General features: G+C 38.5%; 2 protein-coding genes across 2 annotated transcripts; both read right to left on the bottom strand.

The window, feature by feature from the left end:
- Window positions 1-2,065: 2,065 nt before the first annotated feature.
- Window positions 2,066-5,385, bottom strand: LOC140766894 (uncharacterized). Its single transcript, XM_073106568.1, has 4 exons — window positions 4,404-5,385; window positions 4,152-4,252; window positions 3,539-3,762; window positions 2,066-3,433 (listed from the first exon to the last, which is right to left on the bottom strand). Exons 1-4 carry the CDS (start codon window positions 5,344-5,346, stop codon window positions 2,728-2,730), a joined length of 1,974 nt encoding a protein of 657 aa, XP_072962669.1. The 5' UTR covers window positions 5,347-5,385; the 3' UTR covers window positions 2,066-2,727.
- A 4,050-nt stretch (window positions 5,386-9,435) lies between these two features.
- LOC140767081 (uncharacterized) lies at window positions 9,436-10,871 on the bottom strand. The gene has a single exon (XM_073106863.1). The coding sequence runs from the start codon at window positions 10,688-10,690 to the stop codon at window positions 9,677-9,679; it is 1,014 nt and encodes a 337-aa protein (XP_072962964.1). The 5' UTR covers window positions 10,691-10,871; the 3' UTR covers window positions 9,436-9,676.
- Between the last annotated feature and the right edge of the window lie 2,781 nt (window positions 10,872-13,652).

Below are 13,652 nucleotides of genomic sequence, written 5' to 3'. Positions count from 1 at the left end.
CACTGATCTCAATTTCTGCGTCCCCTACAAACTTAAGTCACTCTAAACTTTAATTTTATTTTTTAAGCTATGTGTATAGTTTAAACCAATTATTTCTTCATTATTAAAGCACTGTATACGTAATAATTTGGGCCACTTCCACCTCACTAGTCTCCCTCTCTTTTTTTTCTCTATCTTTTTACATCGCCATCGTTTTTTTCCTCTTTATTGTCTCCTCGAATCTATTGTCTTCGACATCCGTATTGTTATATTGTTCTTACTGTCGCCCCCTCCTCGATAGTAGTTATAGTTGTTGTTGTCTTCGCAGTTACTATTACTACTACTGATGTCGCTTTTGTAGTTACATTAGCCTAATTTTTTTGTGTCGTTTTTGTTTAGATTTTTGTGATAAAATTTGTTGTTATGCTGGTCGTTGATATTCACCGAGTTTTATAACTTAGAAAGTTCAATGTATTTTAATTTTATTATTATTTATACACTACTCGAGAATTTCTTATTACATATATTTTATTTTTAATATTTAAAGATAATGTTAATTTTCTTAAGGAATAGCTATCGTATAAAACCTTGAATAAGTTCATAATATTTAGATAAAAATAAAAGCGGAATTATATTCTAAGATCAAACGATAGACCCGTGGCTTTAGTTATTTTGCATTTTGATATAAAAATATAATAAAATACTCTTTATTTTATCAGTTATTATTAGGTTAAAGTTAAATTTTTTGATGCAATAAAATGCCGTAAATAATAATTAAAATAAAATGCAAGGTGATTTTGTTAATTAAAAAAAATAAAATTCAAACTCTCCTGTTCCATTTGCCTCTCTCTGGGAGTTTTTAACTGTCTCGTGAATCGTGAAAGCTTCAAGTTGTAAAGCATTAAAGATGATGTTGGCATCTGTGAAGTGATAGAAAGAAATAATAAATCTCTGCATCTTTTCCACTATTTTTTTTAAAAAAAAAACTATATAGATAAGATATTATTAAGCATTGGGATTAGTAAATAAGTAATCCAAACCCAGAACAGACAAACGAGATATATTAGGAATAAACCCATTAGTTAATTAATTAAATTACTTAATAAACTATAGAATCCACCATCACCATCTGCCAGACTCCTTCTTATGTTCTCTGAGTTTGCGATTTAGAGCCACAAAAAGGATCATTAAACAAAGCCTTGTCACGTGGGCTTATCCCTGTCGTTGTCGATAAAGAGGAGATGGAAGTGGTAAACAACTTCATTAAGCTCTTAGAAGATAATTATGTTTATAATTAAGGTTGGTAGATGGATTCCAACGAATGATTCCAATACCAACTCCTACTGGAATGTTATAAGGGCTATTCGGTTCCAATATAAGCTGCCTTAAGATATCATTACTATTATACCAAACTTTTTAGCATAAGAAGAAAGGGATTTATTCGCGCATAAATGCGATCTTTATCCGGATATTATCTAGAACAGCATACCTACCAAATCTACTGAGCACAAAGATCTCGTGTTAGAAAGATAGAAGAGCGTCATTATCTATTGCATTATCTATTGCTTTTATTGACATATTTAGATTAATTGTTTATAAGGATTCTGAGTTCAAAACTTTCCACCCCTATCTAATATCAGGTTATTAGGTGATGCAGTTATTTAAATTTATATAAATTATCTAGATTATATTATAAATGAGTTACTCGAATTATAATCGTGTTATAAATATATTAGTATGTCGAGTCATAAATTCAAGATGTTATTTAGCCCATATTCACTTTTAGCATCAGATTGAAGAGTGGTTTCAGAGAATTTTATTTTATTTTTTTAAAAAAACCTCAATAAAAGTCAGAAGGTTAACAAGTTTATATTTCTTGTTCTCTCGCTAATTGAGAAGTCCTCGAGGCCTTGAATAACTTATTCTTGGATACTACGAAGCTGTGGTTTTATATTAACTCAAGAGAGAAATATACATCATATACTTGCTGACTTCAACAATCCCATCCACAATTTGAACTTACTCTGCAGATAAAGATGGATTCTTTAATATGAGAAGCAATTATTTTTTTTAATCAGATGAGAGCCAAAAGGAACACGCAAAATTTTCTTCCATTATAGAGAAAGAAGCAGGCAAAACAAGAAATTTCCAAGGATGAAGAACAAAATAAATTGTCCTAACTCCTGCACCCTAATATACACATCCCATGTAGTGTATTTCTACAAAAGACACTGCTAATACATGTACAAGGGGTTTACCAAAGCATATTGATAAATATCATCCGCTCGTGGAATGTCATCTGTCGCTCTGCTTAATCTAATACCATATCTCTACTGTTGTTGGATACTACGCGTTTTATGTATATAAACACTGGACTGCAACTGAGACGCAGATGAAGCTTTTGGCCAGATGATCTCTAAGGTCTAAGCTGGAGAATAAGATTAATGATCAGAATACAGCCTTCTCAATGATGAGAGCCTTCTAATGCCAGCAGGCTTCAATCAAAAACTACTTCACAGCCTTCATCTTGCTCAACATTTCCACTGTCTTGGCAGATTCAATCTCGGTTGTAGCTCGATGAAGCTTACAAGATCCTTTCTGGTTTATATGGACATTCTCGAGGAAAACATCTGCTTCATTTAGTATGTCATCACCGATCGGTTATCTGGCCTTCACCGCTCAAAGGTCACTAATAGATAGCATAGAAAATCTCCACACAGGTATATGGTACTTGTGCGTTCTCTTTGGCTACTCTTTCCTCTCAGCATGTTTGAGGAGTTCCTCAAAAGCTTCTAAAGAACTGGTAGTAAAATTTTCCAAGGACTCAAAGATATGTTGTAAACCTATCTGAAGACCACTTGCTTCAGGAGAGTAGCTCTCATGCACTTGATGGATATACCAAGGCAGACTACTCTGGCCAGGTACCAGGGCTAATTTCTTGTTTAGTGCATCCACTTCTCTGTGAATTTCTTCTGCATTCTTTTCCTTAGCCTTAAACCACCTATCCATTTCTCTCATCGCAATCATCCTTTCATGTTGCTCAACATTCTGCTGCTCCCAGAGATGCCGCAAGTAAGTAGCAAGAGCCTGCATGGCGTCAACCACTTCCCTCTCAGATATCCTCCTCATAGCTTGAGACCAAACGTTACAGATAACAAACACAGGAGGAGCACCTATTCTTCCAGGAGAATAAGGAGGAACTCCATCAACTGTCACTTTAGGCTCATAATTAAGACATAGTGCGAGCCATCCGTTCAATGCCTTGATGTAGTTCCTCTGAGCATTAACCCAAGAAGAGAAATTGGCAATCCACTTCATCAATTCCAGTTCAAGCTGCATAATTGCTCCACCGATTTTTCCACCAGACACCATAGAATCTAAGTTTTTAGCTTCTGAAATAGCTTGACACTGCATTTGATGGCATTGATGCATAACTCTCCACATCCTCACAAACCTGCAGAAACATCTTTGTTATTTAAAAGTACTCTCGCACGTATGGTTTGACATCAAGAATCTTGGAGATAGCAAGTTAAACAGCCAAGCATGGAGAAGATCATACCCTTGGATTAGTGCATTTATCTGCGGCCACAACTCCTCATCCCTTAGTTTGTTTATCTTGCTAGATATGGAATTGACAACTCGAATCGTGATTCTGATTTTTGTTGACAATTTCTTGATCAGTTTCCGAGTGGAATCTATTTTATGAGCTTCTGCACCCATTTGATCCAAGCGTTTCAGCCGCTTTGAGTTCTTAGCGAGATGTAACCGCATTTTTTCCTCGGCCTGCAAAATAATATATTGCTCAAGACAGAAAACATCATGAAAAGAAAAGAATAACAAAGTAACCAAACAAAAAAATGCCAAAATGTTGCGACCAACTATGACAAGAGCATGCAAATTTCACTTTTTTGAAGTTTCTATACAGTGGTTATAAATAATATAGACTGTTAACAATCTGGTAGGCATTTAGAACAACAGATATAAGCTACTTGTGTAAAGCACTACAAAGTCCTGTCAGAGAAAAATTGTATTAAAGACTAGGGAAAAAAAGAAAGAAATCTCATCAGATCTCTAATCATCAAGCAAGCAATTAAAATGCCACCCATACTCTTGGGTTATGTCTGTTAATTAAATCAAGGACACCTTTTAAGAACAGAACTAATTTGGCATACCTTCACTTCGTTGTAAAGCTTCATCTCCCAAACATAAAGTCTCTGCATTGTTGATGAAAGACTATCCTCTTCAAAGTCCAAGGATGCCATTCGCGAAGAAACTGATTCAAAAATCAAAGAATTCAAGAACCAATGTTACTGATTTGCTAAATAAACCTCACTTCTTCTTCTTCTTCTTCCTTTTTTTTTTTTTTTTTTTGGCACAAGCATTGTAAATTCTGAAAGGAAAAGGATTAAAAGAACCGTCTTTACCTTCATATATGGAAGAATTCTGTTGATATCTCTGCTTTCCCACCTCCAGAATCGTCGAAAGTTCCAATGCAGCTTCCGAAGCCCTATCAAACTGCGCTTTGATCTCATCCACAACGTCCGAAACATCCCCAAATCTCTTCCTCTCTTTATTACTTACCACTCCCTTGTCAACCACCTCGGCCTTCTCATGCTCCCCATTACCTCCTCGATCGCTTCGTTCCATTCGAGAAGCGGAAGAAGAAACCGAAGCCCTCGACTTTTGATCGCCATAAGCTTCCTTCACCACCACCTCGTCGTCGTCCGCCTCGAGCTCAGGTATCCCCTCCTCATCCCTCACCTCTTTCGAGCTCCGACTTGGAGTATAATAATTCGAATTCCAATAGTAATTCCCGTAATAGCTCTCAAACGGGTTTAGAAAATCCCACGTGTTCGCCCTCGGTGGCGAGGGCGGCGGCGGTGGCGCCGCCGCATCATGTGCTTGCGGCACGGAAGAAGGGTAGGAGTAAGAGGCCCCCCAGAACCTACCCACGTCGGCATGGCCATAAGGATTGGAATAACCAAAGTTGACTGTTTCGGAAGTCGGTGGTTGGTGCTCGAATGAAACGGAATTGGGTGGGGGCTGGCTTCGCGCGTAGTGGAGGTGGTGAACAAGGGAGGAGCTATCGGATTCGGTTTCCGAGTCGGAGTCAGAGGGGTGGAAGTGGATGTGGGAGGGAGGAGGAGACGGCTCGGGCTTGCGGTGAGGAGGGAGAGGGAGGCGGGGGTAGGAGAGAGAGAGGAGGTGGTGGAGGGAGGAGGAGAGCGACACCAGGGAGGAGGAGAAGGCGGAGTGTGCGGTCGCGAGGGAGTCGCGGTAGCGGACGGCGGCGCCGAGGAGGTCAGCGCGGCCACGGCAGAGGACGATGGGTTCTTGGTTGCGTAGCTTCGAACCGTTGCAGCCCATTTCTAGAGAGAGAGAGAGAGAAACTTTTTAGAGAGAGAGTCACATGATATGTGTGATGAGATACGATACGGACGGGCGTTATAACTTATAAGGTGTTTGGAAGAGAGAGAGAGAGAGGAGAGAGAGAGAGAGAGAGAGAGAGGTGAGGTGGAATCTTCTCTTTATTTATTTCTTAGGTTAATTATATTTACCTCCCTAAATTATTACCATTTTCTACATATATCCCTTAAATTATTTCTTAATTTACCATCCAGATCTTTCAAAGTAAGAAACTTTTTATCACATAAGATCTATGAAATAAAAGAATTATGCTAATACTTTTTTTTTTAGTTCACAAGGTCTAATAAATAAATAAATAAAATTCAAAGTGCATATGCAAAATGGTTATAATTTAGGAGGCTAAGTGTAATTAGAGAAAGCGAGAGAGATGGAATCATGAAAGCGGTGGGGTATGTGTGGAAAGTTTTATCGGATGAGATCCAACAGCGACGAAATCTAAAGCGTAATTTTCTCTTTCTTTTCAAACTAAAGTCAATGAGCAAAAGCAACAGCAAAAATAAAGGGGTTAAAAGTTGGGTACTTATTATGTGAATATACTTTTTTTCTTTTACCGATGAAGCAATCCACGTGACTAAGTATGGTAATGGAATCCGATAATATTTATATAAGATAAATATTAGAGTTATTTTTTATAATGTAAATATTAGGTTATAACCCTAAAAAGATTGTCTTTAGTTCCAACTTTTATTAAACTTTATTCACGAAGTAGTTATCCAAAATTGGAGAAATAGAAATAAATGAGAGGTTCTGCCTTTTGGCCTTTGCCATGGACCACACCACTGTTGAGTACCCTAGCTATGGGCAATTCCTTGGGAAGAGGGAAATGTGAGGGGAGGATAAATGAACCGAAGGATTATATTGCAGGGCTTGTAGCCTCAGAAGGGTCACAGCTCACAACCTAAATGGATCCTTTTCTTCTTTTATTTTTCCATAAAGCCCCTTGCACTTGGGGACCACCATCTCATCTCATCTCTCTTCTATTCTATGTTTTTTCACACCATTTATTATAAATTTTAATTACAAGTCTTGTATTTTATTTTTATGCCCATCAAATGCTACCATTCCTATCATCAACTAGTGATGGCAATGTAGCTAGATGAGAAGTCCAACTTGGTTTCCACTAAGGTTTATACAAGTAGATCTACAGTCACGAGCATGGCTCCACATGCATGCATGCATGCATGCATTGGCTTAGAATCACATTGTGTTCATGTTTTTTTCCCCCACTCCTTTTATAACTTTATTATATTTCTTCTATTTAACTTCACGTGACTGTCAAAGTATATTCTTCGTGCAAAGTAGTGGTCTTTATGGTGGGATACTTCCAAATTTCTCACTATATGTCAAAAGCTCGGAATAAGTAACTCGAAGCTTCCAACGAGTCTAGTAACAATTCATATTTGACTTCCAGAATACTATTATCTTCTAATCATTCAACTTCGTGCTCAAATTAAGCAACAAGCAAGCCAACAAAATTTAAACAAAACGTAAGACAAACGAGCATGTTCATCAAAAGAAAATTTCATTACTATGGGCGAGACCTTGTTTAAATTCTAAAAATTTAAATTTAAAAGAAGGTAGTTTGTTGGAGGAGGGAGGAGGAGGACGTAAAAGTAATGATCGTGGCATGAACTAGCCGACAGGAACAAAGCTATTTAAAGTGCATCGCCACTTCGAGAAATGTGAAACCTAATTAAGCAATTAATTTAGTAAGTACGGGCCCTTAAATGAGCATTTAAGTAACCTCTAATTTATTTAATAAAGAGTGGGTGTGCATGTAAGTGGACCCTTGGAGTAAATTTTATTTGAAATGAAGCTTCCTTCGCCTCTTAGTCCCAATAATGGATTTTGAAGAAAATAATATCAAAAAATAGAATCCTAAAAAATCATTTTAAATTAAATTTAGTTAGACAATCGCTGACAAAAAATTTCAAATTTAAAATTTAAAGTACTTGTACGGACCTCTCGGCTATAGTTGCCTACTAGAGAAGGCAACATTTATATGTGGCAAAAGAAAATATGTGGGGGGCATAGTAAAAGCTAAAAAGATAAAGTAAGTTTTATAAAATCCTTTTGCTAAATTATATAATATAGTATAAATAGAATTATAAAAGGTTTCAAACGTGAGCTACAGTATGTGGTGACCTAAATTATCCTTTATATTTAAGAAAATTTATTTGATTGTTGATTAGCTCCGGGCAGTAGATATTGCACAATTCACAAGAATCTTGCACACATCTCAAACTTTAATCAAAGGGGTGAGTGGGAGGACTGTTGCTGGCCGAGGATGGCCAACACCATCATATCTTTGAAAGGTTCCTGGAATCTTTCTAACCATATCCAGGTGTCACTTTGACCTTTTCGTTTACTAATGTGCTCAATATCTGTACCATCTAGATTTGGAGCTCTCTTGTCTACGGTATCCATCCAGGTCTCACTTTCTATACCTTTCAAATTTTTTCTTTTAGATTACAAATATATTTATATATATATATATTATTTTAAATATATTGTAAAGATATATGTATTGAGAAAAAGGAAGAAAGAGAATAGAGTAGCAGAGGCAACCCAAGTACCCAACCCAACAACATGACAGATAGTATATCCTGGTAGAAGAAGAGTGAGTCCAAATTGGATTAGTTTGCACTGCTGCATAGTTCCAAAAAACACAGAGAGAGTAGTAGAACATCCATCATGTGTGGCCAACTCAAAGCTATATAGTATTAGACCCCACTCACACTCTAACCACTTCACTAATCTTATCAAATGCAATAGCCCCATGCTTGCTTTATCTCTCTCTCTCTCTCTGTCTCTCTCATCGTCATCACTTTCAAAGATTCTTCAAGCTATCAGAAGAAAAAAGAGGTAATAGATACCTAATCTTTGAGGCACAAACTTGTACTGCACCTCAGATTATAAATCGTAGTGGATGACCGAGTGCTCGCAGAGATGTATACGTGTACAAGTGAACCACGTGGCACTTTATTACATCCCTATCCCCCCCTCCTTGAAATAAGAGTTAATTTGGGCCCAAATAGGCCCAAATCCTTGGCCCGCACTAGTGGGCTCGTACTTTGAAAGTAAAATTTCATGTTTTTTTCTTCCCAACCGTACAAGTTGTGACCGTCTTAATCCTACTTAATTAGACAGCAACTAGCTTGCAAATTGGAATGATGTGATGACAAGCTTACTTGGCAACACGTGGATTGTAATTAGAATTCAACTCCTCCTCTACTAATGACGAGATTAGATACTGTTGATGACTAATGGATCATGCTTAACTGGGGTAGGTCATTTTCTTCCAGCTGACGTGTACGAACTGGGTCGTCGGTCGATCTAAGCCTTTTGCGTCCATAAATTAAGTTCAATAAGATCATATGACGTGGCTCTATAACGATGTTTAACTGTGATATTGTTCTTTTCTGCATGCATACGTAACTAACAACTCTTTCATTCTCCCCCAAATCCTGCACCTCTGTATTATTTTTCAGGAGGAATTGAAATCTTCCTACTTGCACATTTAATGCATTTAATTCAAGTGCATAAAAATAGCCAGTCTTCTGAAATAAGTCTTCCTATTCTCGACAACAATTTAATTTTTTTTGGTATGTTATTTAATTGTTTTCTCTCTTTTTTATTTCATACAATTTTAAAAAAAAAGTAATTTAATAATAATTTGAAATTACTATTTTATTTTTAAATTACACTATACATATTCACTATTTTTTGTTAATTTAATACTAACTTTATGTCACATTAAGTATATTTTTTAAACTTGTATTCGGATGCAGTGTCTTATGTCACATTATGTCACATAGTTAACTTTATGTCACATTAAGTGAATTTCATTTTAGAATTAGTCTTATTATAAGTGAATTTTAGAGAGGATTTAAGAGGAAATAAATACCATCGGAAAGAATTGAGAAGGATATAATGCCGTGATTTAATTAGAGAACCTTATAACCTGAAACTGAAGTGAATTGGAGGAAAAGGTTATATTTTGTAACATAGTCCCAGAATTCCGACATGTGCAGTTGAACTCCAATTTTATGATTAAACTTACCAGATCATACACAGTTGCAAGATAAAAATTCATGGCTTCATACCATTAAACATAGAATGGTATTCACAAAATTTATCAAGAAGAAGATGTCTCAACTCTCCTTTTCTTCTATACAAACTACAGATTTACTAATATAAAATTCATAGTTTTTGCATGGATTATTTCCCCTCTCTCTCTCTCTCTTTTTTTTTTTTGTAGGCATTATTGCTATAAGGTAGGAGTAAGGATGTTAAGAAGAGAGACTCTGGTATTAATCAAACCTCGGTAAACTTTCTCACAGCTAATTTCCACTGCAACGATGCACTCCTCCAATTTCTCCAACCTCTCCAATGCCAAGCTCCTCTCCTTCTCCTCCTCCTCGTCTTTATCCACCTCCACCTCTTCCTTCTTCCCCGATCTCTTTTTAGACCTCCACCTCCATCTCAGCAAATCCACAACCCACCAAACCCTCGCCGTCGAGCTCCCCTTCGGAGCGGCCCTCGCAGGGGTCGGGAACCTCATCGGCGTCGAGAACCTCGCCGGTGAGGGGATCGGGCACGCGACCCACGGCGAGCACTGCGGCTCGCTCGCCCCGTCGGTCGAAGCGGCGGAGATCGCCGCCAGGCCGGAGAAGACGGCCGCGGAGGCGGAGGCGACGGCGGAGACTGCGTCCCTGACGGCGGCGGAGAGGGCGGCCTCGCTAGCATCGGGAGGGAGGACGATGGCGCGTGAGCGGGCGAGGTCACGAGCGGCGGAGGCGAGGCGGGCGAGGTCGCGATCGGATCGGCGCTGGGATCGGACGGCGGAGGCTACCCGGACGGGGTCGCCGCGGCGGACCGCCGCGTGGGTCTCGTACCCGAGGCCCTTGAGGCCGAGGAGGGCCGTGCGGAAGGAGGCGTAGTGGTCGGCGAGGAGGAGGAAGTCGTCGAGGAGGCGATTCGCCCACCGCGACCTGCCGCGGAGGCGGCGGAGCGGGTCCTGGGCCTGGGGGTGGTGGAGGAGATCCGCTAGGAAGGCGAGGAGCTGGGCGAGGTGGGCCAGGCCATCGGTGACCCACGTCGCAGTCGGGGGCTGGGCGGCGGCCCAGGATCGGAGGGCGACGATGGCGTCATCGAGATTGACGACGAGGGGGTGGAAGCGACAGGGGAGGCTGGCGGACTTGGCGGCGGCGAAGCGGGTGCGGTTGAGCGGGGTGGTTTTCGGGTTGGGGAAGGAGATGGAGCGTCCGAATCCAACAACCATGTTGGTCTACGAGGTCTACAATTCTCCTACTCCGCGAGAAAAAAAGCTGGAGGATTATATAAGGCAAGGGCTGGCGCACGTGTGGGGGAAGAGGGAAGGAGGAAGGAAGACGACGACGACTGGATCCGCGAAGGGAGGAAGGAAAGGGGTGGGCTTGTTTCTTGGTGCCCGTAATGGACGGAATGGGGGGATGAAAGAGAGAGGAGGGGTGGAATTGGGACCCACCACTTGATACGAATATATATATATATATATATATATATATATATATCTCAGTAAGTTAAAAGTTACTCCTTGCTATGAATTTAATTTTTGTCAGTATCTTCTCTCTAGGGTTATAATTGCATAAAATGGCTTAATTACATACTAAAACCTATATCACTCTTCTCTTCTCGTGTTATTGCCTTCTAATACACCGTATTGGTTAAAACATTTTTTATCCCTTTATAATGATTTAGTTATATATAATAATTTCATTTCAAAGTAGTAACTAATTTGTAAGATAAAAAGGACAGACATGGTGAATTTGGACAGAGAAGTTAGAAGTTAAGTGGCGTTAGGTTCACTTTCATATTAGTAAAATGTATTTGAACCCCTATCATCATCTTCTTATCCCATTCACGGACTGCATTCTAGTTACAGAAATTGTAGCATTTATTATTTTGGCCGACACACTTTATCTGTACTTTCCCTCTCTCTTTTTTTTTCCTCTTTTTCTTTTTCTTTTTCTTTTTCTTTTTATTGAGACAATATAGCCAGGTTCGTGAAGTAGTCATGTTAATCATTTGTTGGCACATTCATTGTGAACCATGTATCTTTAATAAAATACCAAAAACACCATACACTACTCTTATTCTTAATCATTGGATTTGAAGGGGGAAAGGAAAAACTTTAATTTTTTCATGAGCTAGACCTAGCTCTGCTAGGGTTTGGTGTAGTGTCTTCTCTCTCCTTTTAAGGAGATTCCTCGTTTCCCTTACTAAGCCGGCGGGGTTAGAGGAGGGGAGAAACCCTCCCTTCGCTCTTTTCCTCTTTTTTTCCTTCTCTTTTTTCTCTAGTATTCCTAATCCTTGTCGTCTCCCTAGTCGGGCTTAAATCTACTTGGCATGGTAGTTAGGCCTATCAGGTAGATGGAGGAGGCCCTTTGGCTGGGTGAAAGTCGGGGACCGTTCATAGTAATAGACTGTGCTCACATGCGTTTGCGTTTGTTTGGATATAGATATGATTTTGGAGGTTCTTGGCTATATAACTTTGTTTTGCTCTGAAGCGGTATTATAATGTTGTTGGCATTTTTCTTTCAATTTATGTTTCTAGTGGGCAGTCTTCGATCCTCCTATCTTTGTAGGTTCTTAGAACCATGACTTGGATTGCTTGACTGAAAGAATATGCAATTATTAGATTAATACTATTGAAGTCGAGGCTCTTTGATCATGGGAATCCTTCGCGTCTTTCTTCATTTTATTTTGTGTTGTGAATTATGGTGAACATCTATTAGGCCAACAGTATTAGATTGGACCTCCCATGCAAACCGCCTTGGCATTAGATTTAAACTGAAATAACCATTTAATATATAGGGTGTGTAATAGATTAGTAGATAAATAAATCCCAACGCCAGCAGTAGGTTATGACTTATGAGTCATAAACTTGCATCTAATGACATCACGTTGGATGTCCCAAAGTCACTATTAATTTGCTCAAATTTCATTGAAAAAGAGACAAAAAGATCCCATCAAAAGAATGACTCAATACTGACTACAAAAATTGCACATTGTCATGTTACAACGACAGATAACCTTCAATACCTTCCCAACTGGCTACCTAATTTTATTTAATTTGCAAGATATCCCCCTAATTAGTTGTTCCTCGCATGCAAACCGCGTTGGCATTAGAGTGGACCTCATTAATCCCATGTCATAATTTATATATTTAACTCAATTTAAAAATTACAATTCACTCCCTATATTCATTAAATGACTTTATGAATTCATGGCTCAATCTAATAAAATAATAATTTTAGTCAACACTAGTTTATTTATTAATACGTATTATTTTTTCTTCTCATCTTCCATCTAATATTTTATATTTGTCAATAAAATCTAATTAATATTTTACCCTTTAAAAAGATATTACTTTTAGTTAATTAGTATTCCAATCATTTTTATTTACTTAGCAGTCAATATATAAATTTGAATGAACCCTCTTAGAAGGAGACATAGGTCCAGATGAAATCACAACCAATTCGTGGTTCATGTGCTCCAATCTATCGCTTTAAATGCAGCTACTTAGTAGTCATCAAAAGAGCCCATCATTTATTTAATGTATGAGATATTACGTAGGTAATTACTATTATAAAAAAAAGAGAGGTTATATTAATTTGGTTTTGTTTAAGCAACATTCTACACCCCCAGATGATGCCTCCACTGCTAGGATGGGATGAGAATTTGGTGGAGTTTTTACCATTTTAATATTTCTCTCTATTTCCTGGGAGATTCTGGCCTGACAGAAAGGTTAAAAGAAGAAGATCACTTGTTGGATTCCAATCTACAACTCATGACAGAAGTTGGTCTGCGCTCAGACATACATGGAGATCTGGAACTTTGTGAAAGATCCTCTTCAAATATATATATATATATATCTCTACGCGTTTTTGGTTCCAAATGTTTCCTAGGAGCGTAGCATATTACGACATGTCAGTTTTATTATTGGCTGTGGATATCATGAAATCGATTTAGTTTCCATGTGGTTTACGTTATGAAGTAGCTGTAGCGATCGTATCTATACAATACTCTAGTGAAAATTCTAGGAATAAATCACCTCTGTCATAAATCAATCATATCATACTTAATTGATCCAATCCAAAATCCAGCTGAATCGACGAGATCCAACTTCTATTATTAGTTGGCTTCAAGGTGCTATTAGTTGGCTTGAAGGTGGTAGAGAAGAGAGTGAAGAGAGAGTTCGT

Source organism: Typha angustifolia, chromosome 9 (genome assembly GCF_048772165.1).
Source record: "Typha angustifolia cultivar Huaian chromosome 9, ASM4877216v1, whole genome shotgun sequence".
Classification (NCBI taxonomy): domain Eukaryota; kingdom Viridiplantae; phylum Streptophyta; class Magnoliopsida; order Poales; family Typhaceae; genus Typha; species Typha angustifolia.
This window is presented reverse-complemented; position numbering and strand designations above follow the sequence as displayed.

Coding starts and splice junctions, on each gene's coding strand:
- LOC140767081 (XM_073106863.1), bottom strand. CDS start 10,690: ATGGTTGTTGGATTCGGACGCTCCATCTCCTTCCCCAACCCGAAAACC.
- LOC140766894 (XM_073106568.1), bottom strand. CDS start 5,346: ATGGGCTGCAACGGTTCGAAGCTACGCAACCAAGAACCCATCGTCCTC. Junction 4,253..4,403: donor GAATTCTTCCATATATGAAG/GTAAAGACGGTT, acceptor TTTTTGAATCAG/TTTCTTCGCGAATGGCATCC. Junction 3,434..3,538: donor ATAAATGCACTAATCCAAGG/GTATGATCTTCT, acceptor ATGTTTCTGCAG/GTTTGTGAGGATGTGGAGAG.